Raw genomic sequence first — 25,402 nt, 5'->3', positions numbered from 1 at the left:
TTTGGGCTGAAGGCAGGTGCCAAACTGCTGAGCCACCCAGGGATCCCCACTTGATTCATTTCTAATGCATGAAATAACACGATCTAATAAGTGTAGTAACTTCAAAATAATGAATTTACACGATAGCTCTGAGATCTATACAAGAACTGCAATGTGAGTGAAAACATCTAATTTATAGTGTGGCAAAGCCACAGGTGTTGCTGGGGTTACTGCACTTTGTTTCCTTCATCTATAATGAAAGGAAATGCTAAATTTCATTTTGAATGTGGTTGAAATAAGGATGTAATTTTGCACCTATGTGAGTTCTTGGATCCTTTGAATTGTATCCACAGATTTTCACCTTAGGAACTTGGGGCCTAGATTTAAAGATTTAAGAGACTTAACCACCAAATGCAAACTGTCACTTAATAGATTGTTTCGAAAAAAAAGAAAAATAAGCAACAATCATTCAAATATTTTAGGAGCAAGTGAGGAAACATGGAATAGGAATTGTATGATTTTAGGGAACCACAGTTAATTGTGTGTGTGTATGATCATGGTATCGTGGTAAATGAGAGAATGCCTTTCTATGTTGGAGGTGTGTGTTGAAAAAGTCAGGCATGACACATAATGAATTATTCTTTCTAGTTAGAAAATTCTATGTTTGAAAATCTATATCTAAAATAAGGGGACTTTTTTTGTTTTTGTTTTTTTTTAGAGAGAAAGGAAGAAAGAGCAGGCAGGGCTGGGGCAGTGCAGAGGAAGAGAATTTTAAGCAGGCTCCACACCCAGGATGCAGAGCTAGATGCAGACCTGGATCCCAGGACCCTGAGATCAAGACTTGAGCCAAGATGAAGTCAGATGTTTAAGCGACTGCCCCACCCAGCCACCCCCAAATAAAGTGACTTTTAAAGATATTTTTATTAAGGTACATGGTAGGTATGGTGATGTGCATGACTCCTAAGTGCACAGCTTGATGCCTCCTCACCTATGCCAACAGCAGGTAACCACAGCAGAGGGAGAAGCAGTACCCATCCTGCACCCTCAAGCTCGCCCGCCCGGCCCCCTCCCACCCTCGTTTACCACTCCCCTGATGCTGGATTCCCTCCTACATGAAGAGCGGGCTGTGGGAACCGATGGTAGCACGGTTGGCAAAGCTGTGGGGAAACAGGCTCTCAAAGGGGTGCTGGAAATGTCAGCTGATGAGGCCTTCACCGGGGCTACCAACGTGCCCCCCTTGGATTCCGGGGCCTGCATAGATTCGTGTACACCGGTGTCCCGCAGCGGAGCAGCCTCTGAGGCCTGCAACACCGCCGGCACCAGACAAGTTAAGGTCTGTTCATCCTTAGGGATGCGGCGAGCGCACAGACGCGCTGCAGGCTCACGGGGTGGACGTGCACCCACAGGGACCCCGCAGGGAGCTCAGGGAAATGTCCGCACTGCACCTGGACGGGGAGGCTCGGCGGGGAGAGGCCGGGCAGGGGGTTGGCGGACCGGGCGGGAGGCCGGGCAGAGGGGAGGTGGACCTGGGTCGTGCAATCACAGCTTCCAGGCAAACCCCAAGTTCTCCGTGACGACACAAGGTGGGGGGTGCCAGGTGCCGGCAGCAAGGGGCACCCACGGCCGCCACCCCCACCCCCACCCCCACCCCCACAGCCGGGTTACTGGGACCGGGGCGGCCCCGAGGAGCCCCGAGCGAGGGAGGCGGGCGGGCTCGCAGAGACCCTCACTCCCGTGGGGTGCTTCAGGGGTGCGGACGGGCGGGAGGGGGAAGGGGGGCCCTTCCCCTCCCCCTCCCCGTGCCCAGGACTGCTGCCCCTCCCCCGCCCCGTCCCCGCGGAACTACGAGTCCCGGCATGCCCCGGGGCGGCGCGGGCCTCAGGGCGCGTGCGCGGCGGGCGGCCGTTGGCTGGGGCGGCGGCTGCGCGGTGGCGGCGCGGTGAGGTCTGCGGGCGCTGGCAAATCGGGCCCAGGATGTAGAGCTGGCGGCGGCTGACGGCGCGTCTGACGCGGAGCTGGGTGGGGTAGAGAGTAGGGGGCGGTAGTCGGGGGTGGTGGGAGAAGGAGGAGGCGGCGGCGAATCACTTATAAATGGCGCCGAAGCAGGACCCGAAGCCCAAATTCCAGGAGGGTGAGTCGGGGCCCCCGGGGAGAGGCGGCGGGGGCGCGGGGCCGGGGCGCGGGGCCGGGGCGCGGGGCCGGGGGCGCGGGGCCGGGGCCGGCGGGGGCCGACGCGGGCCGCGGCCGGCGGCGCGCAGCGCTTGGTGCGGGGGTCGCATTGCGGCGGGGGCGGCGGGGGCGGCGGGCGCGGGCGGGCGCGGGCGGGGAGGCCGGGGCGGCGGGGCAGCGGGCGCGGGGGCCGCCCATTGTGGGGAGGCGGCGGGCGCGGCATGGCGGCGGCGGGGCGCTGATGTGGCGGGGGGAGGGGCGGCGGCGGGGCAGGCCCGCGGGGGAGGGGCGGGGCGGGGCGGGGCAGCCCGGGGGCGACGGGCGCGGCGCGGGGGCCCGGGGGGCGCGGGGGCCGCGGGGGGGCGGGGGGAGTGGGGCCCCCGCGCGGGAGCCGAGCGCTGCTGCGAAATGGCCGCTGCGAGGCGAGGCGAGGCGAGGCGAGGCGAGGCGAGGCGGCCGCGCCATCATGGCGGCCCGCGCGGGCTGCGCAGCGCCCCCTCCCGGCGGCCGCGCGGGGCTTTGTGCGCGGGGGCCGCGGCGGCCCGGGTGGGCGGGGTGCCCCCTGCGCCTGCCCGCCCCGGCCCGCCCCGGCCCGCCCCGGCCCGCCCGCTAGGACCCCGCGCGCCGGAGGGGGCGCCCTGCCTCCGCGGGGAGGGCTCCCGCCCGGGCGTGCGGCGCTGCAACTAGGCGTCCAGCGCGGTTGGGACTCGTTTGGTTTTGTAAAAGTTATTATTATTTTTTAAGATTTTATGTATTTATTCACGAGACACAGAGAGAGGCAGAGACACAGGCAGAGGGAGAAGCGGGCTCTCTGCGGAGAACCCAGTGTGGAACTCGATTCCAGCGCCCTGCAGCCATCCCTGAGCGGAAGGCGACGCTCAGCCGCTGAGCCAGCCAGGCGCCCCGGGCGTTAGGGTTCCGGTGATGGATCTGCCCGCCCCACCCTACCACCCCCCGCAGCAGCCCCCGCAGGACGTTTGCATCTCCAGCCCTGCGGTGTGCGAGATGCATGCGGTGTGGACGCCCCTGACCCGAGGTCGCGGTGGTTGTCCCCGAGCTTCCTGAACGTCCGCACTGCGGTTGGAGTGTTCAGTCGCAGTTTTGTCTCTGGCTGGCCCTGTGGTTGCTGTGTGGACGGAACCGTCCTGGGCGGGGCCCCGAGGTGCTCCCTGCTGGGTGGTAGTGGAGGAGGGCCACTGCCTGGGCTCAGCCCTGCCGCTTTCCCTGGGAAAGTGCTCCACCAGGGGTGGGGGCGGCTGCAGAGCCACGTGCTGCGCTGACCCCTGCAGACCCTGTCCAGGGCCATCGCTTCCACGGGGTTCTCCTCTCTGGCCTCCTCTAAGTGGTTGTTTGTAGGACAGGTTCAGAGAGCAGGAATGCCTTGCCGGTGGGCACAGAGTTAGTTGTTGGGGCACCGCAGGACTGATTGGTCAGAAACTGTTTCTGCTTATGGTTGCTGTAAACTCGGAAGTTTTTCATCAGGGTTCAGCACGTTGTAGGTAAGCAGCGTTTGGGTGCAGTGACACATCTGTCTGTGTGGGACTCCATTCTCCTTTTGAAATTCTGATACAGCACAGAGTAAACTGTTGGCATTTAGCCTGCTGTCAGGGAGGGCCTTTTTGCCTTGTCAGGAATTCACCGGTGGTAGTAGCTTCTGAGCATTTCCAGTGCACACAGGCCAGTGGGTGGAGGGGGCCTGGAGTCTCATGGACCTTGATGGAAGAGCACTGGACAGAATTACCTTTGTTTCAGGATACCGGAAGGATCAAGAGTGGGCAAAGGCTTTACAAACCATATCTGATATGCTGGTGTGCTCTTTTCCCCCATTACAGGTTTTTCTCCACGTACATGAAAACTAGGCCGTAGGTGTTTATTACCCTGGCTCCTATGCCTCCTGTTCACTGTGTATTCATCAAGACAATAGGAGGGTCAGGTAGCCAGAATGGAGGTCAGAAGGGCCTCAGTCTCAGGACAGTAGACTTTTGCAGAAGCCAAAAAGGAATAAAGCCATTTTCAGGGTGTCTTTATTCTTTTTTCTTTTTAACAGGTTCCATGCCCCACGTTGGGCTCCTGACACAGGGCTTGATCTCAGCCCCCCTAAGATCACGACCTGAGCTGAGATCAGGATTTGGATGCTTCACTGACTGAGCCGCCCAGGCGTCCTTAAGGATGTTTCTAAACTGTGCCTGGAGAGTGAAGTTAGGAGACACAAGTCTGTTGTTTGTTAGTATTGGACCTTCCTTATATCCCCAGGGTCTCGTCCTTGCCCCTGGTATTCAGTGATGGCTCCAGCCCAGTTCCCCGCTGGGCTCTGGACTTGTATACCCAACTGCTTCCTAGACGGCTCCATTTTGGGTGTGCTGGATCCACTCTTCAACAGTCCAAAACTGGCCCCCCCTCCCCCATTTCCTGTTCTGGTTAATGCTTCCACAGTCTAGAAGTCTTTAAATGACCACTTTTGCATAGTCGGTTCTTCACGCGTACCTGCTTTTGGTTCAGACCTATTTCTGATTTCACCGTGGACTGCTTATTTGTAGTCTCCACTTGAAGCTTTGCATAGGCCCAGGAACCTCTGCACGAGAATTACATGGAGAACTTCGATCAAAGTAAAGTTCCTGGGGCTGCTCAGAAGGGTCTCATACAGGTCCCTGGTGTAGCTTGAAAATCTGCAGTTTAAAAAAAAACTCCTGAGATTCTTGATCACATTTGGGAATCCTCACAGGATAAAGTCCAGACTTCATAACGTGGGACTCCGTGATCTGTGTAGCTTTGATTTCTACTTTCATATGTTATCCAGTGATAGTGAACTATTTATACTTAAATGGTAGGTAGCCTAATAGTGTTTCCTTGTCATGTTTCTATGCTTTTGTACTGGTTGCTTCCCTTTCATAGGGCTCACCTGCAGGCAGCCTGCTTCCCCCTATGCCTATGTCTCTGCCTCTCTCTCTCTCTCAGGAGTAAATAAATAAAATCTTTAAAAAAACAATAAATTGGTGAAAACCTTATTGCCCTATAGTTTTAAGAGTTGAGCTGGAGGTGCCTGGATAGGTTAAGCATCTGACTTTGGCTCAAGTCATGATCTCAGGCTCCTTGCTCAGCAGGGAGTCTCCTTCCTCTTCCCCTCTTCCTCTTCCAATGTGCGCTACTCTCTCAAAATCTTTAAAAAAAATGTTGAACTAGTAGGTCATTTTTAACGATTTTAGAGCTGAAAGAGCTGTTTGTGGTGGAGTACTTTTGTTATCTTTGGGTCTGAAATCCAAGGGGACTGAAAATAACGTGCAAGAAAATCCATTTCTATAGTAATTGAAAGTGATCTTCAGGTCTGCCAGGAATTCACTGCCTGATTGTCTGATTAGCCAAGTTGGCTTCCACATCTTAATCCCTTACATTTAGTTACTCTTGCAAGTCTTAACTGTAGGTTTGACATAGAGTATGATTTCCGAAAGTTAGAATTCTTATTTTAGTTGGCCAGTAAAAGGTTTGGAAGGAAAAGATAATAGGGAGATTATAGGGTTCTAAATATGGAAATATTTTAGGGGCCCCTGGGTGACTCAGTTGGTTAAGCATCTCACTCTTGATTTTGGCTCAGATCATGATCTCGGGGTCCTGCTGTGGAGCCCAGCATCAGGCTCTGTGCTCAGCATGGAGTCTGCTTGAGGATTCTCTCTTTGCCCCTCCCCTCTGGTGGCCCATACCCATGAGTTCTCTCTCTCCCAACTAATTTTAAAAAATCAGGAAATATTTAAAAAATTGTGTTCTTCAGATATTGAAAAATCCAAATCCTGCCAAAAGGTTGATACAGTGGATTTTATTGGTTTATAAGGTGTTAGATGATTTGATCTACATAGATTGACATTCTACTCAATTTTTTTTTCTGTTTACAATGTGTATGAAGGTGATTTTTTTGTTGTAAGGTACTATTGAAGTTTGACCTGAAGTATTAATCTGTACATAGCCATACTCTGCCAGTGTTTCAAGGAATACATGGGAACACATGATGACCCTCCCACGTGACCCTTAGGTATGAAGAGAAATTAAAATTAACCTGGCATTTTTTTTCTTTTTTTTTTACTCTTACAGGTGAGCGAGTACTGTGCTTTCATGGGCCTCTTCTTTATGAAGCAAAGGTATGAAATCTGTTTTCCTTTGAGAAGTTAGCTGAAATGACTGGTCAGATGACTTTTGAGCATCAGATTTCAGTGGTTGGTAGGAAGAGAGTTAGTTGCCTTTTTCAGATTGGTAGTCCATAGAGTCCGAATGGGTCAGGTACAGTATTGCCACCTTGTCTTTTACCTTGTGACCTGCTGATGGCCCAGCAGCTGGAGGGAGCATTTGAGGGGAAAGGTAAAAGCCTGGTTGTTTGTGGAGCAAGTGCATTGTGTACTTAGTGACTTGTGAGAAAATACTGCCAGTCAGTTTTGGGTGTAAATGATGCTGAGTGAGCTCTAAACTAACATGGCTGCGTTAAAGATAAACGTGAACATTAAAAAATGTGACAACATTGAACTTGCTGGTTTGTCTGTCAGAGTTTGAACCCCAGGGGCTTCCTTTCCTCTGTATCAGTGCTGTGGTCCCGCAGTCAGAACTGATTTTACATTTAGCCGGAGGTAAATGAGATGATGTGTTCCCAAGTAAAACAGATTTCTAAAAGTATATTGTTTCTGCTTTCAATGCAAATATGTTGTGACTGTTTTTAACACATAATTTTTAAAAACAGTATATAAAATAATAAAGCATTTAGTTAAATACAATTTCTACAGCATCTTTGGTATTTATATGTTTGAAAATGGTCTTAATCTTGAAGTGCCCATGTGACCAAATAATAACTGTTTTTACAATTTCTCAGTTGTTTCAAATACATAGATGTGTGTTTTTAAAGTTCTAAAATGGCTGAATATGGATTCATGGAGAATCTGGTAACTTTATGTTTTAATGATGTCATACTAACACTCCGTAAGTTGTGAATTCTATCAATCGTTTATATCTCTGAATGTTACTTTGTTGTGTCACCTCCACTAACCTGGCAGATTTTTTCCCTCAGGCAGCAGAAACTCCAGGGAATGATTTTTAAATGGCTGTTGGGATGGCTTAAACTATCATGGTTCTCTTGGTTTACTCAGGATAGACTTAATCCAGAACGAGTAGTGATTGCTTGTCATAGTTAATGATTTCCTCATAATTCATTCTAATTTGGCTTCTTTTAAGAACATAAAATGTTTTTCATCTGTCACTTGGCTAGTTGCTGATATTCTGCAGCAGAAACAGTTGATTGCCTTCCATAGGTAAATGACACTTTTTAATAATTTGGTATAAATAATTTTCTTTAGCTAAGTTTGTTTTTGAAATACATAATGGCTTCTGGTTGGTAGACTTTGAGAAAGTGCAAACACGGCTTTAATTAGCCGTTCTTGGAGTGCTGAGCCCATTGATTTAAGCGTCAGGGTGACCTCTTAGGGGGTTTTCAGCTTTGCTAGACTGGATCCAACAGATGGTGACTCTGAGCATCTTTATGACTGGTGATGAATGTGAGGAGCCCGGAGCTTGAACTCCTGCCTCTGTGAGAGTCACATTTTGTTGTGCTCGATTTGGCCATCAGTCTGAAAGGAGTGTCTCTGAAAGATCGCATACTTGAAAAGCACACGTGATGGTTGTCTTTTTCAAAACATATTTCTGAGTGAACTTTTTCTTTTTTATTTCAGTGTGTAAAGGTTGCCATAAAGGACAAACAAGTGAAATACTTTATACATTACAGTGGTTGGAATAAAAAGTGAGTATTAGTATTAGATCTTTAAGAGCAATGTTTTATTTCTAACAAGGTAGCTTGTGTCCTGTGTGTCATGGTTTTAACCTAATACATTTATCAAAGCAAGGGTATTGCATTTGTAGTATGAAGAAAGTAATAGAAATGAGGTTACACAGCCATTTCATTTTGAATTCTTTGGATTATATCTGTTCTAGTAGAATGTCTAATAATTGTTAGGCATCCAACTATTTTTCTGGTTTTGGTACATCTCAGTACAGCTTGAGTTTTTTGCCTCAGCACAAATTCATTTACTATATGTTATTGCAAACAGTTATACTCAGAGCTAGTTGGATTTTCCTGCCTAGAAAAGGAAAAAGGATAAGGTTGCCTGATTAGGAAGTAATGACCAACTTTTATATTCTGAGCTTTGGTAACAAATTAGGCAGAGAGTGATTTCATATGGTTCACTTTTTAGAATATTAATACAGATACAGAAATTTAATTACACAACCTAATGTTTCACCTTGAAGAGTTATTAGACTTTTTTTTTTTTTTTTAAGGAGTGTTGTACTGATCTGTTGTTACCGGGAGTGGACAATGGTCATAGATTGAACACATTCTAGGATATCTAGCCCGTGGAGCTCTTGTTCAGTGATGAGTCTTTCTCTTTGGGACCCCAAATAACACACACAATAATGGACTCTTTTTTGGTGCTTAAAGTTGAAGAGCCTGTAATTTTTACTATGAGAGGTTTTAAATGACTTTATTAGTGATATTTTGTCTTTCAGAGATTGCTAGAAAGTAGTTCTTCAGGGGTCGTTTTCTAGCAGCTTAAAAGGCTTTGTGTCACCTGTGCCCTGTGCATGGTCCCCCATCTGGTTTGATGAGCACTGTTGGTATGCAAGGAGGTATTCTTTGGGACTTTGGTCTTGTTTCAGGTGACACAACCCAGTTTGATTTTCTTTTTTTTTTTTAAAGAAAAGTTTTCACAAAATGCTTTTAGCTAAGAAGAAATACCAGACCCTTCACTTTTCTTCCATTAGTGTAGTTGTAGAAAGGTGGAGATCTAAGATGTGTAAAAGCACATTTCTGACAACTTGTAATTTTCCCCCCCCATTTAATGATTAAACTATTTCTAATAATGACAGCATTTTAAATAGAGAAATTGGGAAAGTAATGGAGAAAACTATCCTTTTGTCTTGTAGAAGTAAACTCATTGTAAATGTGATTTCAGTAGGAGTGCTAAATTACTTCTCATATCCAGGGAAGTTCATCGTATGGCTCCTGGTGTATATTGTAGATTTCCCTATTGAGAAAATGTTTAAACTGTATTTCAGTCTTGTATTATTTTACATATACTCTTGTCAATATTGGGTAAAGTTGAGAACATTACAGTAAGAATCTCCATTCTCTACAGATCATAGACCATCTCATTTGTGTGCATATCATGTGTAGGAAACTTAAAGTCCATCTAGGAAATAAAAAAAAAACTTACATTCATGGCATAGCTTTGTCCCCCTCTCCATGTACACTTGTAAATAATTATTTTAGCATTTCATTGTTATAGCTGTGAATACACAGTTTTTGTGCTTAACTCTTTTATGTACAATATATGAGTAAATGTATAGCTTAAAGACTTGGGTTTTGAGTGACATTTGTAACTTATAAAAAATTGTGAAAGTGCCAAATGCTTGTATTTCCTGATTTTGTGGCTTCAAAATAATGTTTTTTCCCTTTTTAGAGTTCAGTAACAAAAGTAAATGATAAGCTGCATAGATTTGTTTTCAGCTAAGTTTATATGCCGATTCCTTGAAAAAATAATTTAAAAATGGCACTAAACATTGGAGATCTTTAGTATCTTTGTAGATGTATTGAGAATATTAATGAACAAAGATGTATTTTTTATAGGTGATTAGGAATGTAGATCAATATATGTAATTTTGGAAAATTTGATCTTAGTGAGTTTTTAAGAGTTACCTTTAAATAAGCCCATTTTAAAATGAGGAGTTACTCAAATGCCCAGCAAGCGTGTTACGTTTATGTTTAGTACTGTGTAAGCAGTGCCACGGGTCAGTGTTATGTGGGAATTAGTGACAAGCTTCCTTTGAAAATTCTGAACTTTTTTATGCTTGTGACCTGTGAAAATTTCTGAACATCTGGCCTTGAGTTGTTACTACCCTCAGTGATATTCCTCAGAGCAAAAGATGTTATTTTATTTTCCTGTGGTTCAGCAAGGATTTTCAGCTTCTGACACATAAAGGAAACTCTGGAATTGATTTGGTTTTTATTTATTTTTAAACTTGTTATTTAAATTTTTTTTTTTTTTTTTAACTAAATGCTGTGCTCAGTGTGGGGCTTGAACTCATGACCCGGAGACCAATGAGAGTTGTGTGCTCTACTAACTGAGCCTGCCAGGTGCCCCTTGATTTGGTTTTTAGATTGAGGTACTTTTTTAGATGCATCTTCTCTCAGAATGGAAAGGGATTTGCAAGTTGCAAGCCTTAAAATGGAACTTCATGGTAAATAAAAATTTGCCATCTCTTAATTTAGAATGGGAATAGTTCTAAGTAGATGTATAAATAAAAGTAAGATTCTCACTTTGAAAATGGTTTGTAGGATACTTTTAGAAAGTCATACAACAAAAGCCCAATTTCCAAATTGGAGTTTTTTTTAACTTTAGTAAATATGTAAATATTTTCAAAAGCACAGTAGATAATATATTTCTAAAGTTTCAAAAACCTTACTGGAACTTGTTGACACAGACAATTAAATATTCCATTTGTAAATAAATCTTAATAAAGCTTAAGCTAAATTCTGCACCTAGTGACTGAGATTACTTTGTACTATGCTGTCTGTATCAGAAGTGCTGTGAGGCCCAGGCGCTCTGAACAAACTTTGAAGACACGTGAGGATATTGTAGCCCTTTTTCCTGTTCCTGAAGGAGCTCCCTCAGTACACCACCCCCTCCTGACCTCTAGGTAAATGCATGTTTTCAAGTTTTCTCTAGGAAATCATATTGAGGATTGCTTTTTCATTATTTATTCTCCTTTTGGCTATCTTATGTAAGAGGTCAGAGGTGGGAAATCATTAAATGAAAGATTTTGTTTTGAGGCTACATCTAACTGTGTCACTAAAGGAGCTCCCTCGGCAGGAGAAAAGAATCACTTTGCATGAATAGTTAAGCCTTCCCTAAGAAATACTTTGTTTTTGTTTTCCCCTTTGGGGAGAAAAACCACATCAGAAATCTGGAAGGAGCTTTTCTACATGCCAGGATGCTTAAGCAACTAGATATTTTTCAAGAGTGGTTGGTTCTACCTCCTGATGTTCAGAAAGCCATCTCTGGATATGTCTTGGAAGTTAGTACATTCCTTGGTCGTGAGTGAGTGAAGGTTGAGGACTGTGTAGTCTGATAAACTATGATAATGGTTTGATCTACAGTCTTAGCAGAATAGGTCTGGATGGTATTTGAGTGTGATCAACTTAATCACGTTTCTGACCTACCTTTAGTGTTTATGTGTCAGACTCGCGACTATTGTGTATATATTATTGAATTCTTAGGATAATTCTGTCAGGGTAAGTACCGTTACCCCCATTTTACAGGTGATGAAAATAAGACACAACTAGTTCTGTCTGTAACTTTGCTGTTATATTACAATATTGTTAGCTTTTGATGGATTCTTTCATTTTTTTGGAAATTAAAATTCTTTAAGATCTCTTTATCCTGTAAAGGTAGTTGCTTAGAGACTCTTAAGTGTCATGCTCTTAAGTCATTTGAAAAAAGGATTTGAGTAATCTGCTTTTGGAATCTGGCAGATTTAGAATGCTGCTTTTGATATGAAATGTTTACTTCCTTTACAGAACAGATTTTCATTTTAGTTGAGAATGGATTTGTAGTCGTAGCTAGTTAAATTTTGTCAGAGAAATCCAAAGTCTTACCTCTTGAATCTCTAAAAAGTAATTGGTGGACAGAATCTAAATAGTAGTAAAAAATAATTTTGAATGATAATTTAACTTCTCTTTTTCAGTTGGGATGAATGGGTTCCAGAAAGCAGAGTACTCAAATATGTGGACACCAATCTGCAGAAACAGCGAGAACTTCAAAAAGCCAATCAGTAAGTTTTGCAGCACGAGTATGAGAAATGAGAAATGTCTATAAATTTAATTTTGAGAAATGGAAAAGTAGAAATCATGTTGGCTGCCTGCCTAAAAAATGATTCTTGGTACCTATCAGCTGCTGTGTGTTGGGGCTTTAACTTCGAGCAATCAGAGAAGCCTTTTCTAGAAAAAAGGAGTTGTTAGCATACCGGTCATTTCTTGAGTCTGTCCATAGAGTTAGGTAGAAAATAGCAGGATGTTGTTGGAATTCCTGTAGTTGCAAACTCACTGTGATCTTCCTTCCTGATTCTATTATACTTGGAAAGGGACATGGGACGTCAGTTTGAATATAAATCTCAAATGGAATCAAGGTGGCACGATTTACTTTTCCACATACTCATTTAATGACAACTTTATTGAAATTATTTTTGAAGGGAGCAGTATGCAGAGGGGAAGATGAGAGGGGCTGCCCCAGGAAAGAAGACATCTGGTCTGCAACAGAAAAATGTTGAAGTGTAAGAAGCTCTCTTTGTTTTAATTTTGCATATTGTTTTATACGTGAAATTCAAACTCAGTACTCATTATCATGTTTTAGGATTTATTGAAAATGGAAATTGGAACATTTTTGACTTGAAAAATGCCAATGAGAATCGCATTCTCAAGTGTTGGGTTGTTGAAAATAGGTGATAATTAAATACTCCTTAATTTCCCTTAGGTTTTTGTACCACCCTGCCCCCTTTTTATTATGGTGAAATATATGTAACTTAAGATTTACCACTTAACTCCTTTTTAAGTGTATAATTCAGTGGCATTGAGTATTTTCACAACCCTTACTTTTTAAGATGTATTTGTGCATGTATGTTTTTTAGAGTATTATCAGTTGGATACAAGTCAGGTAAGGTATTTTTTGGGTAGATTTGGTTCTCCTCTAGCACTAAAAATAAATACTAGTTTAATTCTTCTCTTGAAACCCATGGTAAGAATGTGTGAGATGTTAACAGTTTCAAATTACCTGTCCACCCCATGGGAGAGGAAACATTTCTTGTTAACTCTTAAGATTTAGAATATCTTGGTAAAAAAAAAAAAAAACTGTGTGGAAGTCATACACATATGACAAAAACTTTAATCAAAAGATCATTTGGGATCCCTGGGTGGCGCAGCAGTTTGGCACCTGCCTTTGACCCAGGGCGCGATCCTGGAGACCCGGGATCGAATCCCACGTCGGGCTCCCGGTGCATGGAGCTTGCTTCTCTCTCTGCCTATGTCTCTGCCTCTCTCTCTCTCTCTGTGTGACTATCATAAATAAATAAAAATTTAAAAAAATTAAAAAAAAAACAAAAGATCATTTTATTTCTTGTGATTTGATTATTCTCCTTTAAAAACAGGTAGTTTAATGAGAGGTTGTATTCTTGTCAAAGGATCAAAAGTGACAGTGCTCTAAAATATGATTTATCAAAGAAGTTTTTCCTTAGAATTCTATCATATTGCTTTACAGTTAGCGGTCTGGTCTGACTTTACTACCTAAATGTGAGACGTTAGTCATGAAGGTAATTAGACGTTTGGAAGGTTGAGGTGATAATTGATGGCCAGGGAGTGGGTGTGCCACTGAGGGTGTCCTGTAGCTTTCATTAATAAACAATAACAAATGATGCAGTTTTTTGGAAAACTGCCATGTGGTAGTATTCATTAGGGTTTTAATAGCAAGTGAGTCTTAAAAGTCAGCAGTTTTCTCATATGGGAGAATATGATGGATTTATATCAATAAAATAATACATATTTTTTAAAAGATTTTATTTATTCATGAGAGAGACAGGCAGAGGGAAAAGCAGGCTGCATGCAGGGAGCCTGATGTGGGACTCGATCCTGGAACTCCAGGATCACGCCCTGAGTGGAAGGCAGATGCTTAACCGCTGAGCCACCCAGGCATTCCAGTACAATAATATTTTTGATATGTTAATCCTTTATCATGTTAAAAGTTGGTGTAGAAAATTAGTCTACATAGTAGTAGACTTAAAAACTTAGTATTTGAATATAAAGCGTACATATAAAAATGGTTCAGTAATTACATGAAATAAAGTTTTATTTATTTATTTATTATTTTTTAAGGTTTTTATTTATTCATGAGAGAGGCAGAGACACAGGCAGAGGGGGAAGCAGGCTCCATGTAGGGAGCCCAATGTGGGACTCAATCCCAGGTCTCCAGGATCAGGCCCTGGGCTGAAGGCAGCACTCACCTGCTGAGCCACCCGGTTGTCCCTGAAGTAAAGCTTTAAACTCAACTTTCCCTTCCTTGGAGAATTGGGACCTCTTCACATTTATGGACTCCTGGGTCCTTTTGAGGGCTTCTAGGTGTTTTGGGTCTTCTGTGTCATCAGGTAGGATAAAGGTATATTCTAGGATCACCTGGTAAATTTTGTGCCCTAAGACCTGGAACTTCCTTTTTCTCCAAGAGCCTTTATTAGTAGGAAAGATGACATTTTATTGAGCTCATTATCTGGGTGGTTAGAGAAGACCTCAAGTAATTTTTAGCATTGCTTTTCCCTAGTAGAATAGCAGGTATATTTTAAAGTATATGGAAATAATGAGTAATTAAACCTGACAATATTTTTCCCCCATTTCTTTCATTTTGATTTGAGTTTTGATACATTTTTTTTTTTGATACAATTTTTAATGTTTGGTTTTATCCTACTTGATCTTTAGGGTTTAGTAATTGTTCTTTTTCTGAATATGCATAGAGAAGTAAAGTAAACTTTCTCTTTGTTAACATCTTGGTCCTTAAACTTTTTTTCCCTAAACTAATAGTGAATATGCGTGATGTTTGTTAGTACTTTGGCTTCAAAAGGTTGTGCTTTGGTTCATTGTTTAGTGGAATGGCTTTTCTTAAGAGTGACTTAGGACTTCTCTTATTTAAATTGAAATCTAACAGCTAATATTTTGACTATATACTTGGTCATAGGGCTTAGAGAAAGAAACAGCACTAGCAGTTTATTGTAGGAAATTTTTGCAATATGAGAAAGCTTGCTTTTTAATTAACTGTAAGCAAGAAGGTTGAAGCAAGAATGTTCGTGATTCTTTGCTGCTGCGATTCATTTAGGTATAGTTTATAGATTATATAATTAGGGCCCATTGTCAGTGTTTTTCCTTTAGTTTTGTCATATAGAATAAGTGTTTAAGGAATGCCTGTCAGAGCTCTAGGTTTCTCTTAGCCACCACCTGTGTTCTTTTTTTTTTTTTTTTTAAGATTTTATTTATTCATGAGAGACAGAGAGAGAGAGGCACAGACACAGGCAGAGGGAGAAAGAAGCAGGCTCCATGCAGGGAGCCCGACAGGATCACACCCCGGGCTGAAGGCGGCGCTAAACTGCTGAACCACCCAGGCTGCCCGCCACCACCTGTTCTTAACGTGTATAAGTAAAAATTTATGGTTTAATCTGACCCAGAAATAACTCTCCAACAAATACTTGTGCTCCAGAAGTTTAAACTTAGAGAAGCAGGAAAAAACTTGTACTTTTGGATGGCCGGGTTTTTTTTTTTTTTATATTATTCATGAGAGACATAGAGCCAGTGACATAGGCAGAGGGAGAAACAGGTTCCATGCGGGGAGCCTGATGTGGGACTCAGTCCCGGGACTCCAGGATCACACTCTGAGCCGAAGGCAGAAGCTTAACCGCTGAGCCACCCAGGCATCCCAGATTTTTGTATTTATAACCAAACACAAATTAATTTGAATTGCAAAATGAACCCCATGCTCTAAATTAGGTCAGTGCAATTAATAACATTTATAAATGTTTTTTAAAGCAGTAGAAGAGTCCACATAATCCATTGTTCTGGTTCAGTCCCACCAGATGTAGGCCATAATTGTGGGCTTCAAATGGATTTCCTTGTGTTCTATAAATAGTTGTGTGTGAAATTAAAATTAATAATTTACTGTTTGCTAGTTTGTAAATAGACATGAGTTAAGTTGCTGTTAGAAATGTGGTGACCAAGAGTAAGGAGACATTAACTTTGTTCTATGTAGGGGAAGAAGAGAGTATTAGGTGTTGAGAAGGAGGGAGTGTCCAGTTGAGAGTAGTTTAGGGAAACTGGCCAGTGAGGGTGGCATGTGCCCTGCACCCTACTCTCTGAGCTTTCTGGTACTGAGTTAATGGAGGAACTTTATTTTGGTGGAACTAATAATGTAATCTTATAAACCATATAACTTACATGCTGTGAACTTGTAAATTAGTAATATCCTAGAACTCTCCCAACATGGTGGTTTTGGTTTATTTTTGTATTATATGGAGGGAGGTGTGAATTTAACCATCTATCAATGAAAATTCTTATCTAAGCAGGAAACTATTTGCAGCTGAGTCTTACCATCTAAGGCAGTATTTCCGTATGAACTTAACCATTGTAAAGGGGAATTCACAGAGGCAGCTTTAGTAGCAACAATCACTTATTTTTCTTTCTTTTTTTCCCCATCCCCTTTTAGGAAAACCAAAAAGAACAAACAGAAAAGTAAGTATATTAACTTTGTTAAAATTATTTACTTTTATTGCATTTTCATTTTGAAATTAGTGTTAAAATGTTAAAACTTGAAAACTTTTTAGAATAGGCATATTATGTTGGTCATCTCAAAGATGAGTCACAACAACATTCTATAGAGTCCATCCAGTTCATAGTATCGTACGTGGGTAGTAGAGACCCAACTCTGACATTCTTTTTACCATGGAGAGACCTATGTCACGGTTAGTCTTTATAATTGAGAAGAACATATTTTGGGGCAGCCCGGGTGGCTCAGCGGTTTAGTGCCACCTTGAGCCCAGGGTGTGATCCTGAAGACCTGGGATCGAGTTCCGCATTGGGCTCCCTGCATGGAGCCTGCTTCTCCTTCTGCCTGTATCTCTGTGCCTTTCTCTCTCTCTCTCTTTCTCTCTGTCTCTCATGAATAAATAAATAAAAATCTTAAAAAAAAAAATAGTTTGTAATAAATATCAGATGATAATATTGGTAAATGTTACCTGCTGCTATAAAGTTATATTTTTGGTAAGACTTTAAGATTCTTTGCTTATAGATGCAGGCAACTCCTGTATAATGGGAACATGAAAAGAGGAAGGGGTATCATGGGACTGGTTTCCTCACAAATTTCTCCTGTATTAAGCTGAAATCTCCTCCTTGTCCTGAATCTGTGCAGCGCCTGGAAACGGAGATGGTGGTAGCACCAGTGAGACCCCTCCACCTCCTCGCAAGAAAAGGGCCCGTGTGGATCCCACTGTTGAGAATGTGAGTGGTTCCTCGACATATTAGTATCTGTAGTCTGTGCAATCAAACAGAACTTGAGTCTTGAGAACATTGTTAACCAAATTAACTACTGAAATAAAAATACTCCTATTTTTGGATGAAGGATTTTTAAAAAATACATCTTTCTTTATTTCACTTGTAGCTCTGAATATGTCCCTGTTATGTCTTCCCCAGCTCATCATCAAATACTTGTTTGCAAGCTCTGTTGATGTACAAGACTAAATATATTTCATTGATGTTTCACTGTATAGACTTAACAATTCATATTAAACAGTTTAGTATGTCCGCAGATGACTTAATAAACCCATAAAAAATGCCACAAAAGTTTTATCTGTGCATGCATGAGAGTTTAGAATTTCTTTAAGTGAAAAATGTCTTATTTCTAAAGTTTGGAATTTGGAAGTAGAGTTTTTATTTAATTTTAATATAAGTGAAGCCGAGATTAGGAACCTGGTATGCTTAGAATGGTATGTTTTGAAAACAGGCACTTTTGGGCAGTTAGTGAAGACTTCATTAGGAGTCAGTACATTTGATTTTAGATGTTAAGTAATTTCATGGTAGTCGTGTTTGGAACAGTCCTTGGTATCAGCGATAAATATGAAAACACCAAGTTAAAGTGCACCCAGTCTGAGTGCTCGTTTACAAAGAAAAGAAAATGTGATGATAAGTTTGTGCCTTCACACAAAAAGGCACCAAATAGACGAATTCTCTGTGAAGACAAGATTCTTTGCTCCCAGCAGTTTAGCTATAGGGGTTTTTCATTTCGGAATTGTTGAATGCCAACTCTGGCAGTCCACCTGAATACTTGGTGCCTCTAGAGATTGAGAAAATCCCTGTAGTTGCTGTCTCAAAAGATGGGGTTTCAGTGCCAAAATCTTTTCTGTCCAGGAGGAAACCTTCATGAACAGAGTTGAAGTGAAAGTGAAGATTCCTGAGGAGCTAAAACCATGGCTTGTTGATGATTGGGACTTAATTACCCGACAAAAACAGGTACTTTGAAAGCTACATAGATTGTCATCTAGAGATGTTTTTGCTAGTGTGAAAAAGAATTTTAAGGAAAAATCTATATGGACTTGAATACTGAAGGAGTATGAGTGATGAGTGTTTTGTTTTGTTTTTTTTTTTTTTTTTGGATGAGTGCTATTTTAATTCAGAGACTATGAATAGTGTGATCGCCAGAAAGCATGACTTGGAAAGGAATACAAGTACGGCTATAAAGTCTCGTGAGTTTATATTGAGAAAAGGTTGAGAGAACTCAATTTTGGAGGGTGCTAGGATAGGAAATCCTTCTGAAAACCAATAAAGACAAGCATGTGTTTTCCTGTTCTGCTGTTACTGAAAATGAGATATCCTTCCATAATCTTGGGACTAGTGAGGTGTGATGAGAAGCACACAATACTTCCTGTAAGGTCTTCTGAATCTGTTCCAGTTCCTGTGTCTAATTACTAGTGTAGAGAACACGGCATTGTGAGGTACACGGGGGACATTGCAAGGGTTCCATCGTCAAATCCAGATAGATGAGCCAAGTCTTAAAACAGGTGGCACGGGCAGGAAGGGGGTGGACTTGGAGTGTGACTGGTTGGGGCTCATGAGACTTCAGACCTCAGTCACAGACAACATGTGGACCTCATTTGTTCTGGGGCCCAACTCCTGGTGTCAAACCTTGGCCTTATCAGGGATTCAGACAAGTGACTTGGCCTCTCCATGTTTTAATCCCTACCTCACTCCTGATGTGAGGATGTAGAGCAGTTTTAGGAATGCTTCAAACAGGGTCTGGCACATGATGCACATGTAGTACATAATGTCCGTGTCAGGAGCCAACCACTTCTTTGTGGTGCATTCCATAGATTGTGAGTAGTATGAACGTATGTCCAGTAGGTTGCTCATCTTCAGAGCTGTGCTGTCCAATATGGCAGCTGCTAGTCACACTTGGCTACTTAGTTGAAATTATTAAAAATTTTTATTAGTTCCTCCGCTACATTAGCCTTGTTGTAAATAAATGCTAAACAGTGCCATTTTCTATTTCATAACTGTTAGGTGGTCTTTTATTGCATAGAAGCTTTTCCAATGTAATTTTTCTTTAAAAATAAATAAAAATACTGGAATTGAAGTGTATTTTTGTTTTCATAGCTCTTTTATCTTCCTGCCAAGAAGAATGTGGATTCCATCCTAGAGGATTATGCAAATTACAAGAAATCTCGAGGAAACACAGATAATAAGTAAGAATATATAAATCTTGAAAGTATACACAAAAGATTTTTCTTTTAAGTATTATTAGTTCCAAATAAATCCTCTGAAATGTCCACTTTCTCTAAAAAAAATAATGCCATCAGAAACCAGCAAAATAAAATTTCATTGATTCGACGTGAAGTTTGGCCTCCAAACTTACTATTTAAAGCACCAGACAGTAAATATTGTATGTGAAATTGAAGTTATTATGTGTAAGTGTATATAACCACAATACACAATTGTTTGAAGATGTTTTTAAAAACCATTCTTAGCCTCAGGGCTAAAGCTTGCTTTACTTCTGGAATTGATTTTTCTTGTTCTTTTGTTTAGAGCTCTAAAAATCTGTTCAGTAAAAGTTCATTGTTATAAGTTCAACCTTCAGTTCAAATCTCTCACTCTTACATTAGTTGAATTAATCTCTATTTCTCAATTCTTTTCAGTGACTTGCTTTGAAATAAAGATTTTTGTCTCTCTGTCAGGGAGTATGCTGTTAATGAGGTTGTGGCTGGAATAAAGGAATACTTCAATGTGATGTTGGGCACTCAGCTACTCTACAAATTTGAGAGACCACAGTATGCAGAGATCCTTGCAGATCACCCGGATGCACCCATGTCCCAGGTGTATGGGGCACCACATCTACTGAGATTATTTGGTAATATCCTCTTTAAGAAAAAATGTACTTTTTATCCTTTGGGGTTTTTTTTTTTTTTTTTTTTAAGATTTTATTTATTCACGAGAGACACAGAGTTGCAGAGATACAGGCAGAGGGAGAAGCAGGCTCCCTGTAGGGAGCCCAGTGCCTGATGCCGACTTGATCCCAGGACCTTGGGATCACGCCCTGAGCCAAAGGCAGACACTCAACCACTGAACCACCCAGCATCCCTGTCCTTTGGATTTTTAATTATTTTATCTTTCCTGGTTGGCATCAAGGGGTAACAGAAAATAACATAGAATATTCCATTTCAATATTCACTTTTTATCTAAAATACTAAATATCAAATCTGTTTAAAAGTGAGGAGTTTCTAAAATCTGTATTTTAAAGGAGTCAGCGATTTCATCTGCTCCCATAATGACCATAGCGCTTATAGAGCTATCTTGAATGTAACTTGGACTACATTGTTTTGTTTACACAGTACGAATTGGAGCGATGTTGGCTTATACTCCGCTGGATGAGAAGAGCCTTGCTTTATTGCTCAATTATCTTCATGATTTCCTAAAGTAAGTTTACTGGTATGCTTGAAATTAAAAACATGAATTAGTACGGTGTAGTGGAAGTCACTCTGATACATTGGCAGTGTGGACAAGAACAGAGCAGTGAGGGGTGCCAGAGTTGAGGCTGTTAATGGGGCAGCATACCTGCAAGTGGTGAATGCCACAAACTGCTGGAGTGGTGTCTGATGGAATCAACTAGCCAGTCTTTTGGAAGGATCCATGCTTACTGTCACAGATCAAAATTCTAGACTGAATCAAAAGTTTAAGTTTAAAATTGAAACTATTAAGATAATGATGAGAAAATGGTAATATTTTCATTATCTTTAGAGTTGAGAATGGTTTTTCTAAATACTCAAATTGTAGAGGAAATAGTCGACCATGTAAAAGATTTAAAATTCTGTGATTAAAAACAGTAACAAAGAAAAAGAGTTTGATCAAGATGAGCAAAGCGATGACAACCAGTACTCTGGGATCCCACAGGGGTGGCAGTACCGTGGGCTCCTGAAAGTGGGGGGTTCCCATGGTCCGAGGATCTCAGTCCCGTTGGCCAAGATTAAATAGACTGCAGAAATGGAGAAGGAGGGCAGTTGTGTCTGCCCGCTTTTTGGAGGGTGTTCTGGCAATGCCTTTTGGAAATTCCAGTGTGCTTCCCTCGGACCAGACTGTTATTCCTCTGGGAACTGACCCCGTGGAAAAGTTGAGGTGCATAAAGATTTCCAAATGCATGAAAATGTAAGATTTATGTGTATGTAGATAGTAATGCAGAATTGTCAACACCCAAGCTGCCATTAGAGGGTGTAGGTGTAAACACACTGATGAGGAAGCTGTCCGTGTTGTGGTGTTGAAACAGCCGCGTTGCAGGAAAGCTAGGTGTGGTTGGAGTCCCCTCATTGACAGAGAAACATTTGTACTCTTGGGAAAAGATTAGAAAATTGTGGATCATACTGAAGGGTGGGTTAGTTCTTGGGCACAATTGTGGGAGGGAAGGTTGGAGTGGTTAGTTTCTATTTCATATATTTCTGTATTAGAATTTTCTTAAAGTGACACCATGTATTTTATAATCTCAACATTGCAACACATGCCTGGGTATCTACACGGCTTTATAGTGCTTGCTCTGTCTTTATAGTGCTTGCTCTGCCAGTGATCCTCTCAGCCCGATTTCTTTATGAAATGAAAGTGTTCTACTGCTTGAGGGCTTCAGTTCAGGACCCTTGGAATTTTTTTTTTTTTTTAATTTTTATTTATTCATGATAGTCACACAGAGAGAGAGAGGGAGAGACACAGGCAGAGGGAGAAGCAGGCTCCATGCACCGGGAGCCCGACATGGGATCCGATCCCGGGTCTCCAGGATCGCGCCCTGGGCCAAAGGCAGGCGCCAAACCGCTGCGCCACCCACGGATCCCTGGACCGTTGGATTTTTATGGTGTTTGTCCGTTTCCGAATCTGTTTCATGCAGAGTTTCTAAGAGCTAAAGAAAACACCATATACTGCTTTAGGATGCAACGTCTGCTTTGTAAAGATAGTCTAAGCTCTCGCACTGGTGTTCTGAAAACACCTGTTCTTTTACCGTTCTGAAATTGGGAGCAACTCTGGACCTACTCTGGACCTCCTCCTTCCTTGATGCATGTTGTCTGGTGGGTGTAGCCCAGTGTATCTGAATTGTAACCACAGGGTTTTACCTCAAAATCTTTAGTGTATCTTGCAAGAAACTGTGCAGCTTTTGTGCATTGATTTAGTTCGAGGTAGGATTCTCTTTCATCTTTGTAATGACTAATACTTTATTTTTAGGTACCTGGCAAAGAATTCGGCAACCTTGTTTAGTGCCAGCGATTATGAAGTGGCTCCTCCTGAGTACCACCGGAAGGCCGTGTGAGGCGAGGCGCAGACCCTCGCTTCGTTTGGATCTCTGTAAACACATTTTTGTTTAGTCCTTCTCTTGTACAAATGATGTACTTTGAAAATGTTAGTGTATAACAGAGTTGATGTTTGTTTTCTGTTTGATCTTAAACAGAGAAAATAAAAGGGGTTACAGCTCCTTTTTTCTTTCCTTTTTTTTTTTTTTTTTTTTTTTTCATTTCATTTCAAAGTTGCTACCAGTGTATTCAGTGACGGACAACGGAGAGACATACTGTAGATGGTTCTATTGCCTAGTCGACAAAGCTGCTTTGAATGCTGGTGGTTCTATTCCTTTGACACTACGCACTTTTATAATATGTGTTAATGCTCTATGACAAATGCTCTGATTCCTAGTGCCAAAGGTTCAATTCAGTGTATATAACTGAACACGCTCATCCGTTTGTGCTTTTTTTTTTTTTTTTTTTTTTTTTAATGGTGCTTAAAGAGTCCATCCTTTGCAGGCCATCCATGTTGTTCCTTAGGCATTTTATCTTTGCTCAGATTGTTGAAGAATGGTGGCTTGTTTCATGGTTTTTGTATTTGTGTCTAATGCACGTTTTAACATGATAGACGCAATGCATTGTGTAGCTACAGTTTTCTGGAAAAGTCGATCTTTTAGGAATTGTTTTTCAGATCTTCAATAAATTTTTTCTTTAAATTTCAAAGAGCAGTGTGCTTGTGTGGATGCATTCTGAAACCTTTGTACACTGTGTATTCCTTTCATATCTAGACTGATTTTTCAGGTAGGTGTTTAATTTTTTTGTTTGGCCATATTTATGGAAGGAGGTGGTTGGCTCAGTATTGAGCCAAGAACCGTTGGCAGTTTGCTATTGAGTTGTGGCTAGCAGTCCATTTTGGGCAGTAAGGAAATTTTTACCTGCTTGACACTGGCTTTCTAACTATTGTAACATGTTTACATATTCACCATGCCTAATATGTAGGATTTTCTTAATTATTCATTAACCTCGCCCCTCACTTGTAAATGGAGCATAAGAATAGAATTGACAGGTTCGCCTGATTGTACTGAGGGCAGTAATCTTCCATGGACACTCTGTGAAGTGTTGGTGAGTATTTTCACTCAGCAGTGGTTCTTGGTGCGGCTGGAGAACGGGCTGTGTGGCGGAAAGAGTAGCTGGACTAGAGTATAGTCAGGATGGCCCTGAGGGGCAGCTATAGTTCACTGATGTGTATCAAGAAGTGAGATTGGGTTAATGTTAAAGTCTCTGTTTATTCAACGTATAGCTGAGATAGGTCCTTAGTTTTACACGTATGCCATCGTGATTCTGTATTCGTATTTACTGTGAAATGACAGTTGAGGGCGGAGTCCTGGCAATGTTGGACCCTTCTGGATCTGCTTGTGGCAAGTGGCGCGATCTAGAGTTTTTAGTCTTAAATTTATTTCTTGAGTGAGTACTTGAGCCACACGAAAGGCAAAGCTGGAAGGGCAAGAAGGAGCTTTGCTTTGTTCCTGACGAGGGTGGTATGAGACCAGCACTCCTGGCTTCTCCTCCCTATCCTTCCCTCGTCCACTGTGGTTCAGTTAGTAAGTAGTGCATCACTTCTCCACGTCCTGCTTTAGTACCGGCCTGGAACCTGATGGCCGTATCTGTGAAGGCCTTGCCTGCTGGGGTGACTGGCTCACTGTCGGGGCGGGGAGCGGTGGCTGTGTTCCCAGAGCCAGTGTGTCAGTGTGCCTGTCGGCACCATGATTACTTGGTTGAGACAGGTTTGTATTTGTCCTGTTGAATTAGTTGTGACATTTTCTGGGATACTGATCCTGCTCTGGGTGATACCACCTTTCCATGCCTTTCCCTTCATTCTTCAAAAGCGGAGTAACCCTAAAATGTGTTTTTTTTTTTTTTTAATTTTTATTTATTTATGATAGTTACACACAGAGAGAGAGAGAGAGAGAGACGCAGAGACACAGGCAGAGGGAGAAGCAGGCTCCATGCACCGGGAGCCCGACGTGGGATTCGATCCCGGGTCTCCAGGATCGCGCCCTGGGCCAAAGGCAGGCGCCAAACCGCTGCGCCACCCAGGGATCCCCCCTTAAAATGTGTTTTATACGCACTTTTATAATATGTGCGTAACACAGAGATACTACATGTAAAATACTTTGAATAATAAATAGAACGTTGTAAACATGAGGAAAAGAATGTGGGGATTCAGACAGCCTCCTGTTGGGGGTTCTTAGCGCAGAAAGACACAGGAATGTGAACCTCTGCAGGAAAGCCATGGGAGCTCAGGCCCGGGGGCAGGGGGGTGGCGGTGGGGTGGGGTGGGGGGAGCTCATGTGTGGTGCGGCTGTACTGTGCAGTGGTTCATCCAGGTGTGAGGAGGGGGCAGAGGCCTGGTGGGCTGACTGTGCAGGTCAGGACGCCGTGAGGTTCTACCTCAGGAGTGAAGAAGACAGAATTATTTCTACGATAAACAAAAGTAAGCTGTTCACCTCAGTGTGTGAGACAAAACAAATCCAGAGGAGGTTTGAGAAGCAGACTCAGTCTGCTAGATTCAATTTACTTCTTACAGAACAAGCATCCTGAGCCAGCCTCTGAGAGTCCACATCTGGGAGAGGCTAGGACACTTCATTTTCAGAGAGGGGTGGTTGGGATGGGGAATTCCAGCAGAAACTTAAGTCCGGCACCTAAGTCCAGAACCAGGACCTCCAGAGAGCTGGGAGATACGGGCCAGGCCCCAGCGGCTAGGGGCTCTGTGCTGGGATGTATCCCATGGTGACAGCACCTTTGCGGACCCACTGTAGCAATTGATCTAAAGATTGAAGCGGCCCTGTGAACCTTG

At 42.5% G+C, this 25,402-nt stretch overlaps 1 protein-coding gene across 2 annotated transcripts; it reads left to right on the top strand.

Moving 5' to 3' along the window:
• The first annotated feature begins 1,864 nt into the window (after positions 1–1,864).
• Positions 1,865–23,268, top strand: MORF4L1 (mortality factor 4 like 1). 2 transcript variants are annotated; one of them, XM_072802231.1, is made up of 13 exons: positions 1,905–2,110; positions 6,229–6,275; positions 7,848–7,915; positions 10,753–10,869; positions 11,917–12,003; positions 12,421–12,501; positions 16,458–16,483; positions 17,160–17,248; positions 18,155–18,256; positions 19,397–19,485; positions 19,975–20,147; positions 20,629–20,713; positions 22,496–23,268. In XM_072802231.1, the coding sequence occupies exons 1-13, from the start codon at positions 2,071–2,073 to the stop codon at positions 22,578–22,580; spliced, it is 1,089 nt and encodes a 362-aa protein (XP_072658332.1). In that variant the 5' UTR covers positions 1,905–2,070; the 3' UTR covers positions 22,581–23,268. The 2 variants fall into 2 exon arrangements, with proteins under 2 accessions (XP_072658343.1, XP_072658332.1); XM_072802242.1 differs by lacking the exon at positions 10,753–10,869 and having other exon boundaries at positions 1,865–2,110.
• The last annotated feature ends 2,134 nt before the right edge of the window (positions 23,269–25,402 follow it).

Source organism: Canis lupus, chromosome 2, assembly GCF_048164855.1.
Source record: "Canis lupus baileyi chromosome 2, mCanLup2.hap1, whole genome shotgun sequence".
NCBI lineage: Eukaryota > Metazoa > Chordata > Mammalia > Carnivora > Canidae > Canis > Canis lupus.
This window is presented reverse-complemented; position numbering and strand designations above follow the sequence as displayed.

Coding starts and splice junctions, on each gene's coding strand:
- MORF4L1 (XM_072802231.1), top strand. CDS start 2,071: ATGGCGCCGAAGCAGGACCCGAAGCCCAAATTCCAGGAGG. Junction 16,484..17,159: donor CAAAAAGAACAAACAGAAAA/GTAAGTATATTA, acceptor GAATCTGTGCAG/CGCCTGGAAACGGAGATGGT. Junction 18,257..19,396: donor TAATTACCCGACAAAAACAG/GTACTTTGAAAG, acceptor TTGTTTTCATAG/CTCTTTTATCTTCCTGCCAA.